Genomic DNA, 21,920 nt, shown 5'->3' on the forward strand with positions numbered 1-21,920 from the left:
TAATTTTCCTCAAGGATATTAATTAGAACATTCAAAATGTTCCCTTCCTTATTTCCACTGTAATCGGTTGCTCTGTGTGTATTTGCGTTCATCTCTCGTGCTGCTGGCTCTCTCCAGTGTCTGATGAGCCTCAAGGTTGAATGAAGAGCGGCATTGTTTCCTAGGAGCTGCGATGGGTGCTGCCTGCTGCTGCTGAGCAGGTCTCTCGCCAGTGCAGGGCTGAAAGGAGGCTCTGCACCCAAGGCCAGACCTTGGGCTTTGTCTTTGTCCTTTCACTTGTGGGTGAGTGAGCAGGTGGCTGGCCTTCAGGCCAAGGGGCTCCAAGCAAACGAAAGGGCTTTAAAGAGGGCATTAGTACACAAGCTCGGTCATGGTTTTTCCCAGAGTTATTCAATTCCCTCAGACCTTTCTTTTAGGCTGTATGCTAAATGCCTGGTTACACATAGTCTGCATCTGGGGAGCTGGGGACTAGAATGGGGAGCTGGGAGAAGAGTATGGGGTGGGGGGGCAAGTGCCAAATTATAGGGTAAACAGATTTGATGATCCCCCTCTGGCTGTTTTCAGTTCTCTTTCTCATCTCTGCCCTCCTTCACTACCAACTCCAAGCCCAGAGCTTCTCTTGGGTTCTGCTTGGCAGGCAGGCACTTCCTGGCCCTCTTCTCCTGAAGCCCTTTCTCAGTGTATTCTGGCCCCTGCCCCCTGCTCTGCTTGACCAGTCCACCTGCTTTCATCCTCTTTCCATTTCCCCAGAAATTTATTCCACTATCCCCTTCTCAGTTTCCACACTTTAATGGGCTTATTCCTTTTTCTTAACCTCCTCTCACCCGAAATGTATATATCACATTTAAGGGATCACTGGATGCCATCTCAAACCAGAGCCTCACGGGGGTTTTGATGGATTAACTTTCAGAAGCTTTGGTGGACAATGCAAGTAAAAACTGGGTGGAAAACATCCTCTGTTCCAAGAGCCTCTAGCAGAGGGCATCTGTCTTATCCGAGGAGCAGAAAGTGGTTCTGAGAAAGAAGGGGCGAAACAGAATGTGGGCCAGCTGACAAATAAATGGAAAGGAAGGCTGAGGTTCTGATTAGGAAAAAATGCTGAAAATGGGGAAGGAGGGTCATATTCCTCAGCAGATTCCCAGAGGGTCGGGGAAGATGTGTAAGGTCCCGATTGAAGGCATCAGCCACAGACACTGCATTGAATTTAACTCAACTCTGAGGTGGGGGCCTCATAGGAACAGGAAACCCTCAGCCTGGCATTCAAGGCCCTTTATGTCATGGTTTCATATTATCTGCCCTACTGCCTACTCGCCCCCCCCATTGACACCCCCAATCCGTTTTTCTCTAGCAACACTGGACTTTTTGTTGCTGCTAGTAGAATCTCTGTTTCTCCATCTACCCCTTTGCAGACCATTTTCCCTCTACCTGGAAGGCCCCTTTGCCCATCTCTGCCTTTACGAAGTCTATCCACCAAACTTAAAAAGAAAGAGGTTGGGTGTAGGGAAGGGCCCACTCGTAAAAACAATCCAGCTGCAAAGGACCAGGTGATGTTTCTTCTGTAAAATGGAATCCCAGACATCGATGTGCAATTCCATTTATATGTAGCTAGGGCTTAATCTCTACTATTGAAAGTATTGTGTGCTGGAAAAGCCTCCCACCTCAGAGAGAAGAAGGCCCCCCAGCCTGTGTATTCCTCAAGGGGGAGCTCTTTCTTTCCTGGGAAAAGCTTAGTGGAATTTCTTGGAGAAGTAATGGCATCCCAGCTTCCACATCTGGAATGTGCCTCATCTGTCCCTGTCTTGGAGGTTTGGGGGAACCTAATGTGATACAGAATATAAAAACACGGTGAAATCTCAAGTGATGTGTATGTGAGTCTTAGACATATTATCATAGAGGAAAATATTTCGTCCATGTCCCTGGACCCCAGAACCCTTTTTTGTGGCACTTGTCACATCCAGCTCCAAGGCATCGGTTATTTCTGTGCAGGCACTTCTACTCTAGTGGCATTTATGCATCCTGAAAATGTTACCTTCTGCAAACTTGCACAGTAAAAATGACAGGCTCATGGAAAAACAGGATTGGGGAAGGCCACTAAAAATGTACAGAATTTTGTATCCCAAGACCTAAAAACTCAACAATTCCTCCTAATTCCAATAAAAATGCTAGCACATTGAAATCACTAGAGAGCTTTTACCCGACCTCATGTCTATTAATTCTTTGAAGCCTTAATTCTGGGGCCTGTCCTTTCTTTTTCAACAGGTAGATCATGGATATATTGACTTCCAATAAAGGCCATTTTAATCACAACTAAGGGCCTGCTCTAGATGGAGCCTTATTGATGAATGCACTGTTTTAACAGGTGGGGAAATGTCTTTACCTGCCTGAGCCTTCCTAGAACACAGTACAAACCACCATAGTTCCTAGGGCCATAAAACTAGTTATATTTACACTAAAGTTTCAGGGTTTTGTTTTTTTCCCAATTCTATATCTAAGGCTAAATGTACTCATTTTCTATTGCTGTTGTAACAAATCACTGCAAGCTTAAAGGCTTAAACAACACAAGTTTATTATCTAATAGTCCTGGGGGTCAGAAGTCCAAAATGGGTCTCATAGGCTCTAATCAAGCTATGCACAGGGCTGGTTCCTTCTGAAAGCTCTAGGGTAGAATCTGTTTTCTTGCCTTTACCAGCTTTCATAGGCTGCCCACATTCCCTGGCTCATGGTCCCTCCTCCATCTTCAAAGCCAGCAATGGCTAGTTGAGTCTTCCTCCCATGGTATCACTCTGACACCCATTCTCTTAGAAAGGCCCTTGTGATTATATTGGGCCACCCAGTAAACCAGGATCATTCCTCATCTCAAGGCCGATAATTAGAAACCTAATTCTATCTGCAACCTCAATCCCCCTTTGCCATGTAATGGAGCATATTCATACATTCTGGGGATTTGAATGTGGATATCTTGGAGGGGGGCGTTATTATTTTGCCTACCACCTTAAGATTTTGTTCTTTAGTTGTAAAAAGCCTGCCTTGATCATGTCAAAACATTTACAAGAGCAGAAAAATGTATGTGAACACACATGGCTTCCCCATTATATCACTTCATTCCTCTATAATCACATATGAAGTAATTCCAAAAAAGGAATACGTGCTATAGCAGAGCAGACTGTGTCTTATTGCTCCCATTGCACGTGAACTCCCTGATGGTCAGGGCTCTGGCTTTCACCGTTCTCCACACCACACATTTCACGTTGTGGGTGCCACAATAAAGAACTATTGAAATGAACTGAGTTATTACAAAGTAGATAAATATCTGCACAACTAAAGCAACCCATTGGATTAAGAATGAAGTGTAACCAGTTGTCCAAGTAGAGAATTAAGAGACAACTCTTGGGAGGGAAAACCCCATGTACCTTGAGCACAAAGTTGTCCTCAGCCTGGAGCTTCAGGTCCACGACCGCCTTCCTAACCAAAGCTTCAAAGTTGAGGTCTCTCCTCCGAGGGACATCCAGGGTGGGAAAGAGGTCCCCGATCAGGCCCATGAACACTGGCATGTCATCAGTCACTATCTTGGGGATGTTGAAATCTCGCAGGGAGCGCATCAGGACTTGGTCTTCAGGCCTGTCAGGGTCTCCTCGCTTTAGAGATCCTGCCACCACCAGCACAGACTTGATGGCCCGCAGGCCCCAGTCATAGTGATCCTGAGGGAAGGCAGCAAGGGTTAGACTCGAGTTGCTGGGATGCAGAACACCATATGCTCAGGATAGTGTATGAAAAATTACATATATCATATCAGTATTAGGTCATTTTGAGGCCAAGGCAGAGGCATAGCAAAGAATTAATGAAGCAGGAGATGGTGATCCTGGGACCCTAGTTACTGGTTTGGCATTAGTTATTTTTCTAGTTGTGATGACAACAAAGCAGACACAGAATGGACAGGGAACTGGGGGTCAGGGAGATTAGGCAAAACCACTTCTAAACCTACCCAGCTACCTCTTGTACATCAAGTATATTAGCTCTCAGAAATTGTTGAGGCTGAGCTTACATGCCCTATGGTAAACATTGCACTTGCCTCCTCCCACGACCACAACTAAATTATAGAGGATCAATCCCACCCACTAATGTGCCAATAGCAATCAAGGATCAACCATAACAGGAGAGCATACACAACACACACAAGGGACACTCTTGGAGCAGCCAGCTCAGGTGAACAGAGAGACTGTGACATTGGGTTCCCACAGAACACCTACTACATAAGGCCACACTCCCAAGACTGGGAGACATAGCAGATATATTTAAAACAAAGAAAAAAAATAGAGGGAGGCACACAAAATGAAGAAACAAACAAAGAAACAAACAACAAATGTCCCAAATGAAAGAACGAAAAACTCCCAAAAAGAAAAACAAAAGGGAGACAAGCAATCTACGAGGTGCAGAGTTCAAAACAATGGGTATAAGGATGCTAATGATCATAGGGAAAGAATAGATGAACACAGTGAGAACTTTAACAAAGAGATAGGAAACATAAAAAAAGGAGATAGAAACCATAAAAAAACCAGTTAGAAATGAAGAATACAGTAACTGAAATAAGAATACATTAAAGGGAGTCAATAGTAGATCAGATGAAGCAGAGAATCAAACCAGTGATTCCAGAAAACACACAATTGAAACAGAAAAAAAGAAAGAAGAAGTTTAAAATATGAAGATAGCTTAAGGGACCTCTAAGACAACATCAAGTGTAACAACATCTGCATCATAAAGGTACCAGAGGAGAAGAGAAAGAGCAAGGGATTGAAAACCTATTTCAAGAAACAATGACTGAAAACTTCCCTAACCTGGAGAAGGAAATAGACTTACAAGCCCAGGAAGCAGAAAGAGTCCCAAGCAATATGAACCCAAAGAGGCCCACATCAAGACACATTATAATTAAAATGCCAAAGGTGATAGACAAAGAGAAAATCTTAAAAACAACAAGAGAAAAGCAGTTAATTACCTGCAAGGGAGCTTCCATAAGACTGTCAGCTGATTTCTCAACAGAAACTCTGCCAACTAGATGAGATAGTTGTGAAATATTCAAAGTGATGAAAAGTAAATACTTACAACCAAGATTATTCTACTCAGCAAGGCTGTGACTTAGATTAGAAGGAGATATAAAGATAAGAAAAAACTGAAGGAGTTCATCCCTACCAAACCAGTGTTACAAGAAATAAAGAGAAAGGAATACAAATACAGCACTATAGAAATTTATCAACATACAAGAGAAGAAAGTAAGAAAATATTAAAGGAACAGAAAAGAACTAAAACAAACGAATAAACAACAATCAGAAAGCAATTAATGAAATAGCAATAACTACATACCTATCAATAATCACTTTAATTGTAAGTGGATGAAATGCTCCCATCAAGAGAAGAATGGGTAAAGAAAGTGATATGTATATACAATAGAATATTCCTCAACTAAAAAAAAAAAGAAATCATACAATTTGCAACATCACAGATGGACCTAGAGAGTACTATGCTATATGAAATAAGTCAGACAGAAAGACAAATATTAGTACCATATGATTTCACTTATATGCGCAATCTAAAAAACAAAATAAATAAACAGGCAAGACAGAAGCAAACTCATAGATATGGAGAACAAACTTATAGTTGCCAGATTGGAGGGGAATGGTGTGTTGGCAGCTGGGTTAAAAAAATGAGGGGCTTAAAAAGTACAAATTGGCAGTTACAAAATAGTCATGGGGATGTAAAATACAGAATATCCTATATAATAAAAGGGTAATATGCAAATCAACGGAATGGTGGAATGACCGGTTGCTATGATGCACACTGACCACCAGGGAGTAGACGCTCAACGCGGGAGCTGCCCCCAGCCCGCAGGCCCCGATTGACCGATCAGGGCCTGCCGGCCAACCTCTCGGTCCCTTCCCCCAGCTGGCAGGCTCCAATTGCCCAATGGGGAACGGGGAACTGGGGATGGGTGGCAGCGGATGCAGACAGCTCCAGGCCAAGGCTCCCACCCCGCCTGTCACCCCATACACTGAGGGTGACTGGCATCGGGGGACAGGGCCAGTGAGTGGGCGAGAATGGCCAACCTCTCAGTCCCCCCCCTCCCCTGGCTGGCAGGCTCCAATCACCTGATGGCGAACAAGGAACGGCGGGGGGTGGATGGCGGCACAGGACAGGGCCAGCTGCCAGCAGCCGGGGAAGATGGCCCTGATTGCAGGCCAGGCCTAAGGACCGTACCTGTGCACGAATTTTGTGTGCCAGGCCTCTAGTAGTTAATAATATTGTAATCATACATAGTGTTAGGTGGGTGAAGACTTATCATGGGAATCTCTTTGCAAGTTATATAAATGTCTAACCCACAACGCTGTGCACCTGAAACTAATATAATGTTGAATGCTAAAAATATTTTGTCAAAGATGGAACCCACTGGTCACAAGTTCTGATAACAGACTCTGTGGAAGAGTGGACCATACTGCTGACATCACATTTCAGAGCAGTGTGGTGGGGGAAGTGGTGGAGTGTGCAGTTTAGAGTGTAGAATTTGAACTGAGACAGACCTAGTTTCAAATCCAGGCTCTGCTACTTTCTTCATAGCAGATTGTTATTTAGTGAGAGCTGTGATACACACCATAAAGCACAATTCAGTGTGCCATGAAGACAACTGACATGGTGGCTATACTTGAAATTGACGGCCTTCCCTTCCCTGAGCCTGTAGATACCCTATTCCTTCTGGCCTTGACTGTACTTCTTTCTCATTGATGCTTGACTGAATTCTATTCCCTCAGGTCTTAATATTGTTTCTCCAGGGCAGTCTGATCCTAAGCCCAGGTACTGCCACCATGTTCTCTGTCTTCATTGCACACCAAACTCAAAGAAACCAATGTAGGTACAGTAAGTACAATACGGAGAAGGCTGAGAAAAGAAGCTGTGGAAGTAGGCAAAAGACGGCTCTGTACAAGTCTCCAGTGGAAAGTGACAAGTATATTGATTTTTTTTTTCTAAGAAGGTTGAGGAATATTTTTAAGTGACTACTCTAGCTGGTGGCTAAAGAATGAATTCGAGGGACTGAAGTAGAGGTAGAGAAACTAGTAGAGAGGAGGCTCTAAAAGTTTAAGCAAGAGACCTGTGCTTGGAACTAAAGTCTTAGAAAGAACATAACACATTTGAGACACATCCAGAGGGTAGAATGAAAAACAGTTCCTTCCTGATTAAGACGTAGGGCTGAGGTAGAGGAAAGTATCAAGGATAACTTCCAAGATTCCAGAATCAGCAGGTGGATAAAGCTACTGAAGGAAGAAATGCAGGAGAAGCAGGCTTGGGTGGAGGCTAGTAGGAAGATCAGCTTTAGATGCTGAGCTGTAGGTGCTCTTTAGACCCTCAGGGGAGCTGTGGTATAGACCATTGAATACACAGGGTCAGCATTCAAAAGAGAGGTTTGGGATGGAGTTGTGAAAGTATGTCATTGGCCTGGAAGTCAGTGGTGGTAGAGAACCTAGAGAGAGGATGCAATGAGCAAGGGGCCTGGGAAGTGTGAGGAAATTAGGAGAGGTTTTTAAAAAATCCATCTTGGACAGATATCGCAGGGTTGAGAGAGCCTATGTTTTGGTAACAAAGGTGATCCAAGTAAGAGAGCCCCATAGAGAGTGGAACTCATAGGAAACAGCCCGTGAAGCTTGATTGCCACCAAGAAATGCTTTATATCCAAGGCACAAACGTTGGACGTTCTTGGTAACGTCTTAGTTCCGTGAGGGGATCTGCCTGGACAGACGCCACATTTACAGCCAAGCAGTGGTGAGAAGCATGACTCCTCAATGCCTGATTCTCCCTCCCTAACTCTCTCCATCTCCGGTTTTCCTCAGCTGCTGCGTGTTTCTCATGGGACACTGGTGATCTATGAGGTGCTGCTACACATTCAATTAAAAGTGGGAGTTCTGTGGTCAATTGTTTTAAAGGCTGGGCTAAGAAAATGGACACAGATCTTAATTACAGAAGTGTCCAGAGCTTTTAATATGCTTCTGGGTATAGCGGCTCTATGTCTCCCTGATACATTGGCCCTGGAATCCGTCCAGAGCTAAGGCAATCACACATGATCGACTTTTTCAGTGAACTGGGGAATATACCTGTTTGGAGAGAAGCTCTTTGCACAACTGGTAAAGGGTGATGAACTTTCTGGCTAATGACCGGGCTTCAATGAATCCTTCTGCCACCAGCATGATTTCACAGATCAGCTCAAAGTCTGGAACCACCATGGCGCAGGGCCTGGCACAGGGAGACAAGTGCGGAGAGAGCTGTCAACCACATAGTCAAAGGGGAGCTTACAGGACAGGACACACTGGCTGAGATCACAGAAGGAGGCATCTGTGAGTGCAAACACTTAGTCCTTAGCAATGATTTCATCTAAGACTTGCATGGCAAAGTTGTGTTAACTGAGCATAAAGAAAGGGAACTCTCTTTCCCAAGTTGATGAATGAAGTTAGCAGTCAGGGGGAGTTGGGGCTTCAACTCACATCTATAACTTTAGCCCAGTGTGCTTTTCACAAGGCACAGATTACAGTAGTAAAGAATGAGGTCTAGAACAATCAGGGGCTGAGGTGGAGGAGTTGAGTCTCTCTTAGTGTCTACAAGAAACTGAGAATCTATTTTTCATCCTGAACGTCTGTCTCTTCCAAACCCACTCAGGGTTTATCTTGTACTTATTTGCATACAATATAAATATTTAATGCTGATGGTTAAAGTAAGCACTGTTAACCTCACCTTGTCACAAAATGGGACATAAAGAGGGGATTTTTGTCCTTATAGGAGAATTTACTTTGATTTTTTCCCCCTCTGCCTCTAGGAACATTTTATTTTAAAAGTACTTACTTTTAAATTAATTTATTAGGTATGTAATGGGAGCCTAAGGCTGTTACATTCTTTAATTGCATTTTTTCCTACACTGATACAAAATTTTCAAAAACATTTCATTCAAGTACATTTTTCTTTAAATTAATTTACATGGCATTCAAAGTCAAAGGAGCAACCAAATACTTAGAAACTCAAAATTATTTTCAACATGAAAGAAGGTTAAATATGTATCCACATAGTGGAATGCAACGTGGCCATGATAACGCTGAAAAGAAAAACTCTTTAATGACACGGGAAGACATTAACCAATGAAGGCAGGATGCGAAACTATACAGGTCTGACACCAAGTTTGAAAAAGAAATCTCTACCCACAAAACATTGGAAGGAAGAATGCCCAAGGGCTACACTGACTATCTCTGATTACAGGACTGGGATGGGGAGGAGCAGAGAGGCCCGGGTCAGACTGCCTGGGTTCAAACTCCGGTTCTGCCCGTTACTAGTTAACCCTAGTTGACTACCCTGAGCAATTTGCTGAGTTCATCTGCTTTCTTACTGTACAACACAGTATCCTATGGCACCAGCTTAGCCAGCCTGTTGAAAGTCCATCAAGCTCCTGGTTGAAGTGGGGACCTGCCTGAAGGAGGAGGTGTCCATACCACTCCCGTGATATAGGCATTTGCCACCACTGGGGCAGCTCAAGGGAGGGCCTTGAGGACACAGGGGCTTTTCAGTGGCCTCCTGGGCCTTGACATCCTCAGAGAGCACCGGGGGTCCCAGTTCAGAGATAACATGCACCGCTCTATCAGCTCCCACAACCTCTCTCAGGTAATTGTTCCGTAGGTGGGAATTAGAAGCCATAAAGCAGCTTTCAGTTTCCTCTGTGTTGGGCTGACTGCTCTTGTCTGAACAAAGAATGGAGGTTCCAGGTCCTGCTAGGAAGTATGTTTGTGTTTTCTTATCAATATAGGGAAGATTTTAAAACATGGCAACATCCACCACTGGCCAAGGTAAAATGAGAGAAGTGTTCTCCTGCATCGCTACTGGGGATGTAGCTTGGCACTTCTCTTTTTCTAAAGCAATTTGGCAGTGTGTACCAAAAGCCTCAAAAACGTCCCTCCCCGGTAACTCAGTGAGTCCGCTTCTGGGAAGCTAGCCAAGGAAAACAATCATGCATACAGAAAAAAGACGCCGGCAAAGATGTGCATTACAACATTATGCATAAACTTACTTTAAATGTTACAAACAGTCTTAATATTTAACTAAGGGGGACTAGTTAGTTTCATTGTGGACCAAGTACTTGATAGAATAAAATGCAGTCATGAAATGAGATTTATTAAGATTATCTGCCAGGAGAAACTATTTACAATATGATTATAATAGACTATGAAATGAAAAAACAAAACAATATAAAACTGTGTAGGCAACATATGTAGACTACAACGTATGACTTTAAAATGTGCATATAAGGAAAAAGAACACAAGCAAAAATCATTTTACTGGTGACGGCGTTAAAGGTGTTTTTTGTTTGTTTGTTTTTTTACTTTTCTATATATCCCGAATTTCCTCTCTCTGTAGGTCACACCTCTCCAGCAGAAGAAATAACAGAAGCTTCTGCTTGGGGCCCTCAGGAGGGGCGGGCTGGTGCTCACCTGAAGAGAGCCTTCAGGTTCTCGGGCAGCTCCGTGCGGCCCGCGTAGCCGGGGTTCATGGTGATGAAGATGCCCACGGAGGGATTCAGGCTAATCTCCTCTCCAAGGAAGTTGAACTTCTCCTTCTTATCTCGAATTGCATCTTGAATGCTTTTCACCTGGTGAACAAGCCAATGGACAGGTGTGCGCATTGGGTTTCTGTGTTGGGGTGGAAGCCAAAACTGGGAACCCCCCAACACAGACACGTGTTTTGTGGCCCCTTTCCCCGAGGGACAGGCCCAGTGACCACAACCCGGGCCCTTTCCCTGAGGGACAGGCCCAGTGACCGCAACCCGGGCCCTTTCCCTGATGGACAGGCCCAGTGACCACAACCCGGGCCCTTTCCCTGAGGGTCAGGCCCAGTGACCGCAACCCGGACCCTTTCCCTGAGTGACAGGCCCAGTGACCGCAACCTGGGCCCTTTCCCTGAGGGACAGGCCCAGTGACCACAACCCGGGCCCTTTCCCTGAGTGACAGGCCCAGTGACCATAACCCAGGTCCTTTCCCTGAGGGACAGGCCCAGTGACCGCAACCCGGGCCCTTTCCCTGATGGACAGGCCCAGTGACCACAACCCGGGCCCTTTCCCTGAGGGACAGGCCCAGTGACCGCAACCCGGGCCCTTTCCCTGAGTGACAGGCCCAGTGACCACAACCCGGGCCCTTTCCCTGAGGGACAGGCCCAGTGACTGCAACCTGAACCCCTACTGATGGGTATGGGTGTGTTTAAAGGAACTGTGGCCACACACCACGTTTCCAACACGGTGGCAGGAGGGTGGGAGGCACGGCGAGCCGGTGTCTAGGTCTCTGTGCCTGGTCCCTCTGCAGTAACACAGTGTGTGAGCACTGACCACGCGCTGAGCACCGTGCAGAGCACTTTTTATGTATTAACTCACTTGATCCTCAACACAATCCCTCGTGGGGGGCACCTTTTCATTTTGTTTTGCTCACATTTTTTATTTTTTTAAAAAGTATCTTTATTGTTGAAAGCATTACAGATGTCCTCCCTCCCCCCCCCCTTTGATCCCTTTTCCCCACTCCCACTCCTCCCCAGGCCTTCACCTCACTATTGTCTGTGTCCTTGGGTTATGCGTATATGCATGTAAGTTATCTGGTTAATCTCTCCCCCGCCCCTAACCTTCCCTCTGAGATTTATCAGTCTGTTCCATGCTTCTATGTCTCTGGATCTATTTTGTTCATCCGTTTATTTTAATTAGAGTCCACAAATCAGTGAGATCATGTGATACTTGTCTTTCTCTGACTGGCTTATTTCGCTTAGCATGATGCTCTCCAGGTCCCTCCATGCTGTTGCAAATGGTAAGAGTTCTTTCTTTTTTACAGCAGTGTAGTGTTCCATTGTGTAGATGTACCAGTTTTTTAATCCATTCATCTTCTGATGGGCACTTGGGCTGTTTCCAGAACTTAGCTATTATAAATTGTGCTGCTATTAACGTAGGGGTACATATATCCTTTCTGATTGGTGCTTCAAGTTTCTTAGGATATAATCCTGGAGGGGAACACTTTAATGTTATCATCCCCATTTCTCTATGATGAAATGGAGGCATTGAGAGGTGCAGTAGTTTGCCCAACCTTACACAGCTACTAAGTGGTAATGTCTGGATTTGAATCAGGCAAGTGAATTCTGGAGCCGGGGCTCTTAGCTGCTGTGTGATGGAGAGAACTCCAGCCCCTTCCCTCTTGGCTTATTCTAAGGATTAAGTTAAATAGCATCATAGAGTTTAGATGGGTGGTGTGGCTCAGCAGCTAGAGCATCAGCTCATACACAGAAGGGTGTCAGGTTTGATTCCAGTCAAGGGCACGTACCTGGGTTGCAGGTTTGGTCTCAGGCCCTTGTCAGGGCGTGTGAGGGAGGCAACCAATCTATGTGTCTCTCTCACATCGATGTTTCTCTCTCTCTTTCCTCTCTCTCTCTCTTCCCCCCTCCCTTCCACTCTCTCTGAAAATCAATGGAAAAAATATCCTTGGATGAGGATTAGCAACAACAAAAAGAGTTTTGCATATAGAAAGCACTTAAAAACAGCAGGTGACATGGAAACTGTCGATGTGCCCATCTTCACAGCTGTGGTCCTCATCTTGGTCTGACTCCTCACAGCCACCCGCTAGTCTACAGAACAGGCTGTACTAAGCCTAGGTGATCTGTATGGAGGGTGGTGCTGTTTGGTGAGGAGAAGAAAGCCACAGTGGCAAAAGTAGGCTGGGGCCACATCCCCCAGTGTATTAGTGCCTTTCTACAGAGATTAGGCTTTTTCTTAATTGTGGTCTGGAGCCACGGGGATTTAAGCTGAAGCTTGACCTGGTCAGATCGCCATTCTAGGTCACTCTTACTAGCAGTGGGGGGAGGAGAAATGAAATTCACCCATTTATTTCCACACCTGGTGCTTTGAAAAGACATGCACACAGATGATCAACAGAAGGCGGGTGGGGGGAGTGGGAGGGACAATGGACACACTTGTTCTGCTAGCCCTGGAATGTCTCTGAGCAGTCCTAGCCTCTCAGGGTTTTGAAAGCAATACTGAAAGCTGGGGCCGGTGCAAGATTTTTTTCAATGAGCTTCAAACTTGGGCTGCAGGCTAACGTGGTCAGTCCTGTTACTTGTACAAATCGTGTGTGTGTGTGTGTGTGCGTGTGTGTGTGTGTGTGTGTGTGTGTGACAGGGGGTGGAGGGGGGAGGAGGAGGGAGGGCGTGCACTGGGCAAGGCTCTCCCCAGGGCCTGAAACAGTAGTGTTTGCAGAATGCATGGCAGTTCTGCAATTAGCATTCAGCTCCTTTCCCCAAGTGAAGCTCTCATGAGCGAATGTATCTGGGCTCATAACAATTAGTTTGAGACCGACCCTCCAGCGCCCAGCACACCTGCCAAACAGACCAGCTCTGCTGTTCCTTGGGCTCAGCACAGCCCTGCCACGCAGCCTCTCACCACCCTGCAAGCCAGGTGAGTCGTAAAGGCTGGGTTCTCTCCTTAGGCCCCAGGGCTCCATCTGCAACATATACTGAGCATCACTTGTTATGGCTGGGAAGGTGAGCTTAATTACCATTTACAAAGTGCTCTGATGCCTCTGGCTAGAGGCAAAAGTGAGCAACAGCCCAGACCTTTTCTGCTGTTCCCTCTGATAACATTCCCTCCGGCAACACCAGGGCCCAGAATCCTCAAGCTCAGGGAGAATTGATGATGTAGGACCCGTGGTCTGCGCTCTTGTGTAAATTCTGCAGCCCAAGTTTGGGGCTCATTCAAAAAATTCCTTGAGAAGAGTGTTGAACAGACTGGAGGATGAATTAGCGTTGGCCCATTGGTGCTAATGCCAGGTTCTGTTCGCCCGGCTTCTGCAGGACAGGTGAGCTCTAGGGCATTGCCTCACGCAGTCACAGCAACTGGGGTCCTGGGACAAGCCACCGGGAGGTAGCAGAGATCAGGATCCTGGACGTCCCTCCGGATGCCATGGCAGGAGCAGGTGGGCGAGTGTGTGGGTTGAACTGCAGGCTCAGCAGGTGGAGGCACACACACAGGTAGGCGCAGACTGGCATACAGGGCTGCAAGGTCCACTCCTTACTCATGGGGTCTGTTTCTCCACTAACCGTTCACCATTCGGGGAGATTTTAAAGCCACAGGGAATAACAACAAAATAATAACTGACATTTGCTGAGTGCTCGATATGTTCCAGGTGCTATTTTGAGTATTTTACAGGAATTATCCCATTCAGTCCTCTTCACAGCTGTATGAGATGGGTGGGTCCTAATTTTATAGATGAGGAAACTGAGGCAGAAGGCAGTTAGGAGACTGTATTATATTATATACTAGAGGCCCAGTGCATGAAATTCATGCACGGGGGTCCCTCAGCCCAACCTGCACCCTCTACAATCCAGGAGCTCTCAGGGGATGTCCTACTGATGACTTAGGCCCACTCCCATGGTTCTCTGCTCTCTGTGGGGCCTGGGGGTTTCGCTGCAGCCATGGAGATGAAGCCCCCATGCCCTGCTGTTCACTCTCTGCCTGCCGCCGCCATGCGCCATGCGAAGGAAGCCCCAATGCCCTGCAGTGTGCTCTGTCTGCCAGGCCTGCAGACTTCGCTGGACACTGACACACTAAGGAAGCCCCCATTCCCTGTTGTCTGGGCTCTGTCTGCGGGGCCTGGGGGTGTTCCCGCTGCCACCTTGCTAAGGAATCCCCCGAGCCCTGCTGTCTGGGCTCTGTCTGCCGGGCCTGGGTCTTCCCTGCCATCACCCTACGAACGAAGCCTCCATGCCCTGCTGTCTGGGCTCTGTCTGCCGGGCCTGGGGCTTCCCCACCATCACCCTGCGAATGAAGCTCCCATGCCCTGCTGTCTGGGCTCTGTCTGCTGGGCCTGGGGGTGTTCCTGCCACCTCTGCGCTAAGGAAGCCCCCAAGCCCTGCTGTCAGGGCTCTGTCTGCTGTATCTGGGGGCGGATCCAGCCTCGCCGCTTGGTCCCCGTGAACCCCGGCGGGGCTGACAGGCCCAGACACTGCAGCAGTGGGGCTGAGGGGACTGGGTGTCGCCATCTTGTGGCTATGGGGGCCGCCATTTTTGTCGCGGAGTGACAGTTAATTTGCATATTACTCTTTTATTAGATAGGATGATGTTGACATAGAAGAGGCTAAGGGAGGGATATTTGGAAACTATACTATTTTTGCAACTTTTCTAGAACTTAAAACTTTTTTCAAAAATGAAAAGTTAAAAGAAGAAAATAAATTTGCCAGATGTCTAGCAGTGGTAAGTGGGGCAGCCTGAGTTAAAAACCAGGAAATCCGGCGCCACTTCCCCAAAAACCTACCAGAGCCCCGCGCACCATCAAGCACAGGGTGGGCAAAAGTAGGCTTACAGTTGTGAGTACACGGAACACAGAATTAATAAAGCTATTGTCATGATCATAGCCTGCATGTCTTCTTCCATGTGAACAACTGTAAACCTATGTCTGCCCACCCCTGTATATGCATTTTCAGAGGAATTGTTTTGTTCAGAAAATACTCACGTTTGTTATTATTTAGAGGCATAAGTTTCCACAAAATAAGAACAGGTGCTTTTAGCACCCATTAAACAAACAAAAAAGGAAAGCTACGTAGAAACCAGTGTCCTCAGTGGGGTGATTTCGCACCTGCCCTCCCAAGCGAACATTTGGCTGAGACTTGAGATATTTTTGTTGTCACAGCTGACGGGGAGGGCGGCCAGGGTGGTTAGCTGATGGTGTGAGTTCTCCTCCCGTTCAGCCTGCGGTTGCTCCCGTACCTATACGCGGCTCCACGTCCAGCCCACCTGTGGCAGGGACATCATGCTGGGCAGAGGGTGCCCGTGTGGGGGGTGTGGGTGGAGACTGGCTCCTGCCAGGCCAGCTGGAGCGGGGAGGATGCTGCCTTAGCCTCTGCCCCCACCCCTTTGCTGCTGCCCTTTTCCTCAGCCCTGCACACTCGCCTAAGAAAAGTATCAGTTAGGCTAAAGGTTTCATTGTTCTTTGCCTGGACCTGAGAAAATTCAACAAAAGGCCTGTAGGGACCAAAGAGTCCAGTTTTCTTTTCCATAGTGGTTACAGATTGCTTTAGTAATAAAAGCGAATGATAAGGGAAAAGGAAACCATTTTGATGGCAAAGTGTGCGGGCACGAACTGGAAGCACCAGGCCACGGCTGCTCCCAGACCGCCACAGCGGCTGTCACTGCACAGCGTCCCTCCGCGCGCTTTGCCTGTTGAAGCAACAGGATGGGGCTCCGCTTACAGGGGGAGCACGGGAACTGGTGCGTCTCTCTAGGGACTGGGGGGCCGATGGGCAGGCTGTCAGGCTCCTGCTCAGGCCTTTGCAGCTGTCATTAAGCTCTGACTGAGGGCAGGCACTGTTCTCCCTCTGCCCGCTCTCCTCAGAACCACGGCCAGGCAGGGGCTAATTTCTCTCCCAGCATCTGCAGGGGTCCCTGCTGCCCATTGAGGAAGGCAGAGTGCACATCCTGGCATCAAGGAATGTTTACTATTTGGTTGGAACCTGCCTGTTTAAACGTGTTCTTATTTTACCTCCTGTACACCAGCTCTGTGCCCAGACCTGTACCTGCTCAGTGTGGACGGGTTTAAATTATCTATATCTATATCTATCTATATCTATATCTATCTATCTATATCTATCTATCTATCTATCTATCACACACACACACACACCACACACCTCTCTCTCTCTCTCTCATATATATATATATATATACATATATATATATATATATATATTATATCTAAGATATATAGATCTATATATCTAAGAGAGAGAGAGAGAGAGAGAGAGGTGGTGTGTGTGTGTGTGTGTGTGTGTGTGTATACACACACAAAATGTATACACACAGTTTGAATAATTATAAAGGCAGTGTTTATTAAAATACATTTCCTTTTCAAAATTGAGCTATCAGCTGTTAAAGTGTGTAGACATTTTTGAGACCCCTCTGTCTGTCTATATAAGGGTGGCTCATAGGGCTGGTATGAGAACATAAGACATATTAGGACAGTGGTCGGCAAACCGCTGTTCGTGAGCCACATGCTGCTCTTTGGCCCCTTGAGTGTGGCTCTTCCACAAAATACCACAGCCTGGGCGAGTCTATTTTGAAGAAGTGGCATTAGAAGAAGTTTAAGTTTAAAAAAATTGGCTCTCAAAAGAAATTTCAATCGTTGTACTGTTGATATTTGGCTCTGTTGACTAATGAGTTTGCCGACCACTGAATTAGGAGATGATACATGACAAGTACCTGGTACAGAACAGACTTTCAGTAAAGGTGTGTGCACGTTCCCCACCCCACCCCCCTTCTGATGCTCCGCTGCCTATGAGGTCCTTACCCAGGTTCAGATCCTCTCCATCCTTTTACAGCCTGGCTCCCAGACGGCGCGTCTAGCAGTCCTATCCCCTCATGTGAGTCAGGATTCAAGCCACTGAGCACACTAACACGTGCTCACGTCTGTCCCAGGAACCCACGTTCTGGTCCCTGTAACAGGGACCCTCCCCTGCCTCGAGCGCAGCGCTTGCTGTGTGGCAGGTTCGGGAAGGGCTCTCTGGGTGACTTGAAAGGCGAGGGGCAGGCTTACATAAAACCCGACCAGAACACGACTTCCTTCACCCAGTGACATTCACTCTGCAACCCTCACTCACATGTCAGTAAGTGACCTGGGCTGAGAGAGGGAGCAACTCGCCAGACTCCAGCCAGGTAACACAGAGCGGAGCTAAGCCCTGGCCTGACCATTCCCAAAGCCGACGCCCTATCCAAGGAGCTGGCTCCGCCATCCAGGGACCCTTTCCTCACCTGGGAAACAGGTGAGCTGGCTGGCCTTTAGTCCCACTTTGCAGAGGAGGAATTGGAGTCCCACAGCAGTAAATGGGTCCACCTCGATAGGGATCTGCAGGGTTCCCATGTCCTGCACTCAGGCCTGACTTAGAGGGTGGAGGAAGGGGCATGAAATGCAAGGGTGGGAGGGAGACGGGGAAGGGGAGGAGGAGAGGTTGAAAACAAGAGGATGCAGACTTCCACAGTGCAGTGCTCAGCATGGAAACCACGGGGCTTCCAGCAACTTCTGGCCCCCATACCTGTACTGCCACCACCGACAGGACCTCCACGGAGATTCGATTAAATTCATCAAAACAGCCCCAGGCACCAGTCTGAGCAAGGCCCTTGTAGATGTTGCCACAAGACTGCAATGAAACGTATAAAGATTAAATGACCATCATGCCTGGCTTATCAATACACACCTAAGTCATTTTCATCCTCTTTATTATAGATACTCCCAGACCCCTACAGACCCCGGGTTAGAAACTTGTATTAAAATTTCAAGAACAATTAAATTTTTTTATGGCTGTGGGTGCCAACAAAAGACACAGGATCAAACAGAACCTTTTCAAGACACTTAGAACAAAATCCTTTCCAAATGCCATCGGGCTTGCATTACTGTTGATTCTGTAGCTTTCAAAATCCCAGGAAATGAATAAAATATTTTCTTGCACCAGGCAGACAAAAGGTCTGCCACTCAGCCTTTGGCATGTGCTGATGAAAAAGGTTATGTCTGTATCTTTAAAGCCCTGCCTGAATACCCAGGTTTCCCAGGGCAACAGGAAGCTGGAGGTGGGGCCGAAGCGATAACATCTATAGAAAATAAACTGCAGGTAAGTCTTTCTAATGAGAGCCAGGAGAGAATTTCAGAGGGTAGATGTATATCTGTCCTAAAAATAAAAACCATTCTGAGCATTCTGCATGAACTAGTAAAGCATGGAGCCATATAACTGGAGAGGTTGCTGGTAGACACTCCCAGGGTCATTGGCAAGGAGCTATCATTAAAGTGCTGGGAAAATGCAAATAGGAGGAAAGTCCCATTCATTTATTGAGTGGGCATTGTTTGACCACCAGCTCTGCACAGCTCATGTGCTAGACTCAGGGGGCTCGGTTCCTCTAAGAACTTCTGGTCAGGTTGTGGAGATAAGGTACACAAAGAAAACAAGTAAATGGCCACACAAGCATCGGTTCCAGGGGACAACAGAAACCACGGATGTCACAGACGAGTTCAGAGGAGTGGGGCAAAGTGCCCTGGAATCATTAGTTTTGCCAGAGGTGAATTTCAGACACTATTACAGCAGCACTTTCCAAAGTTTATTTCATGGAATGCCAAATCCGGAAGATGCTCCTTGAAGACGAGACTCTCTGGTCAAGCAAATTTGGGAAACACACGTTCTATAACCCAATTTACAACATGTATTAGCATTTTAAGAGCCCGAGAAGTCCTGCACAATTAATTCACTTCAACTGTTTTATGTGGCTGGATTTTTTATATGGATTTTTTTCTCCTTATGTGGTCCCTGGTTTTCCCAGAATGCACTCTGGCAAACATTAGTGGAAAGAACACAAGAACAGAAGTCAGAAGATCTGGGGCCTTGGCATCTGACAGAACCATATGGTACCTTCAGAGCATGCATTGGGAATGCTGGCTTAATGGGATAATAGTGTCCGTGTAGGCATAATGGAAGGGTGAGGGCTTTCCTGGCAGAGGAAAGATTACGAACAAAGAATGAGCAAAATCATGATGTTCCCACAGAAAAATAAAGGTGAATTTTAGCTGGAAAGTTGAATTACGAAAGAGGGTCATGGCTATGAAAATACTTGAATTATTGAAAGGAATCTTTGGAGGTTTGAAACAGAGAAAAATATCATTAAATCAACATTTTTTAGCAGAACCAGTCTAACACTGCATATGCTAAGCTGGATGTGGGGCAGACTTTGAAAAGAGAGGGAAGAATAAACACCACCTTTTATTAAGCTCCTTGAATTAAATGATTCCTCTATTCATGCAAATGCTTACCGAGTCTGTATGATGTGGGGGGACTGTACCAGATCATGAGGAACCAGCAGTGAACAAGGGAGACAGGGCCCCTGTTTCAAGGGGGCTTACGTTCTAGTGGCGAGAACTGACAATGACACAAAAATAAGGCCATCAGATGGTAAGTCCCACTGGAGCTTTAATGAGGGTGATGTGGCTAGTTCAGATGGAGCAGTCACATCTCTCTAGGAGGTACCGTAATTTCCAGGCTGGCTATTGCTATTATTATATTCATAAAGATATATGTATGTAGAACATTTGAGATATATAGTAATATCTATTATTATATTTGGGATAATGACAGCAATCTGTCAAATGTCACAAATACTTAAGTGGAAGTTCAGGAATCAAAAGCTCTGCTTTTCCACATTAACAGTGGGTTTTTAAACATGTATATTGTTGAAAGTATTACAGATGTTCCCCCCTTGTCCCCCATTGACCCCCTCCACCCCACGCCTGAGCTGTCCCCGTCTTCCCTGCACTATTGTCTGCCTACGGGCTATGCATATATGCATATAAGTGAAAGCATTTTTAGGCTGTGGATCCCTTTCATCAAGTGCATACCCAATATATAAAACGGAAAAAGGTAGAGTTTTCATAGGTGGATACTTGTCATTCCTGCAGTCTTCCCCCTGGGGGCCTGTACAGCACCCCAGGACTCCGCCTGGGCCTATTTTTGAACCACCCCAACTGTACAGTGGCTCTAGGCTGTGGCGTTGCCTTGCTACAAGGTGGTGAGACTCTGGGCTGGGATGAAGGCAAGAATAATAGGGTTGAAGACCTGGAAGCGAGAAGCCTGCTGAAGGAAGAGTCAGCATTGGGGACTGATCGGAACTACAGAGGGAAGGACATGAAGCTATCAGAATATCTCAGAATTTCCACCCTGGACTGCAGAGGAAAATGAGATTATTCATATGAATGCAGGGGTGGGGAATGTCCAGCCTGAGGGCCGTATAAGGCCCTCAAAATCATTTAGTCTGGCCCTGCCAAGGCACGAGGGGTGAGTTAATTACACGATTGATCAAATATAGCAGGCTAATTTTTAAGCTGATAAGTTTTTATGACCCACGAATGATGTTATAAATATCCAAATGGCCCTTGGCAGAAAAAAGGTTCCCCATCCCTGTATTAATGGGACGAGGAATCTGGCCGGGAGGAAGACAGGAGTCAGTAGGAACTCCCTGGGAGGAGAGTGATAACCAAGTATGAGGGGAGGGCATCCGAATGGAGACCCCCACCACCCAGGGAAGAGAGGAGGTAAAGTTGGAAGGCAGGTTAGGGCGCCGTCAGTGCCTGAGTAAAACTGGAAAACATGAAAGAGAATCAGAAACTGAAACTCAGAAGGAAGATCAGAGAGGAAGGAGAAGGTGGAAGCTTAATGTTTCAGAAATCAAGTGAGCAGGTTTCAAGGGGTGGGTGTTCTATAGGGTTGCTGCTACAGAAAGTCAACAAGAACCCGGAGAGTTTTAGGCTCCAAACCATTTGATGCTTCAGCAATAGCCTCTCTAATCTGAGGCCCAGGGGGAAAGTCTTGCTGCTGAACTATAAAGAAGACGCGAGCAGTCAAACTGCAACCGTTTCCAGAGAAAGTGGCTAATTTTACACGCTTTCCAGCCAGCACTAATAAAGCAACAACTTTCCCTTTTTCCCCAAGTCTCTATACCCTTCTGTGCCTCCCTCCATCACTGCATGCCTCCTAACAGGATTCCTGTGGCAAAGAGGACTGTGAGGGTCCTTGACTATGGCCCCAACTCTCTCCGAGCCTTCCCGGCTTCACCACCCATTCCTCCTCATGGGCACTAGGTATTATTCAATTTTTAAAAAGCCTCATTTCTTCTTCTCCAGGTTTGCTACCCCATCATCTGCTCCTCACCCTCTCCGGCTTGAATAACTGCAATGCTCTTACCACAAAGTTCCTTTCCTTCCAGTCTCCTGTCTCCATTACCTCCCGCCCAGGAGGCTCCCTTGAATGCCACTTGTTCTCATCACGCTCCTACTTCTGACCTAAGCCCGCAGGCCTTTCTGCAG

At 46.6% G+C, this 21,920-nt stretch overlaps 1 protein-coding gene across 1 annotated transcript in view; it reads right to left on the reverse strand.

Moving 5' to 3' along the window:
* DNAH9 (dynein axonemal heavy chain 9) overlaps window positions 1-21,920 on the reverse strand; it is a 333,701-nt gene that overhangs the window by 192,429 nt on the left and 119,352 nt on the right. The window contains exons 28-31 of the mRNA XM_054709112.1: window positions 18,115-18,219; window positions 10,503-10,660; window positions 8,130-8,268; window positions 3,411-3,698 (exon numbers count right to left, since the gene is read on the reverse strand). Coding sequence (XP_054565087.1) covers window positions 3,411-3,698; window positions 8,130-8,268; window positions 10,503-10,660; window positions 18,115-18,219 — 690 coding nt within the window. The remainder of the gene's footprint in view (window positions 1-3,410; window positions 3,699-8,129; window positions 8,269-10,502; window positions 10,661-18,114; window positions 18,220-21,920) is intronic.

Source organism: Eptesicus fuscus, chromosome 20 (assembly GCF_027574615.1).
Source record: "Eptesicus fuscus isolate TK198812 chromosome 20, DD_ASM_mEF_20220401, whole genome shotgun sequence".
NCBI lineage: Eukaryota > Metazoa > Chordata > Mammalia > Chiroptera > Vespertilionidae > Eptesicus > Eptesicus fuscus.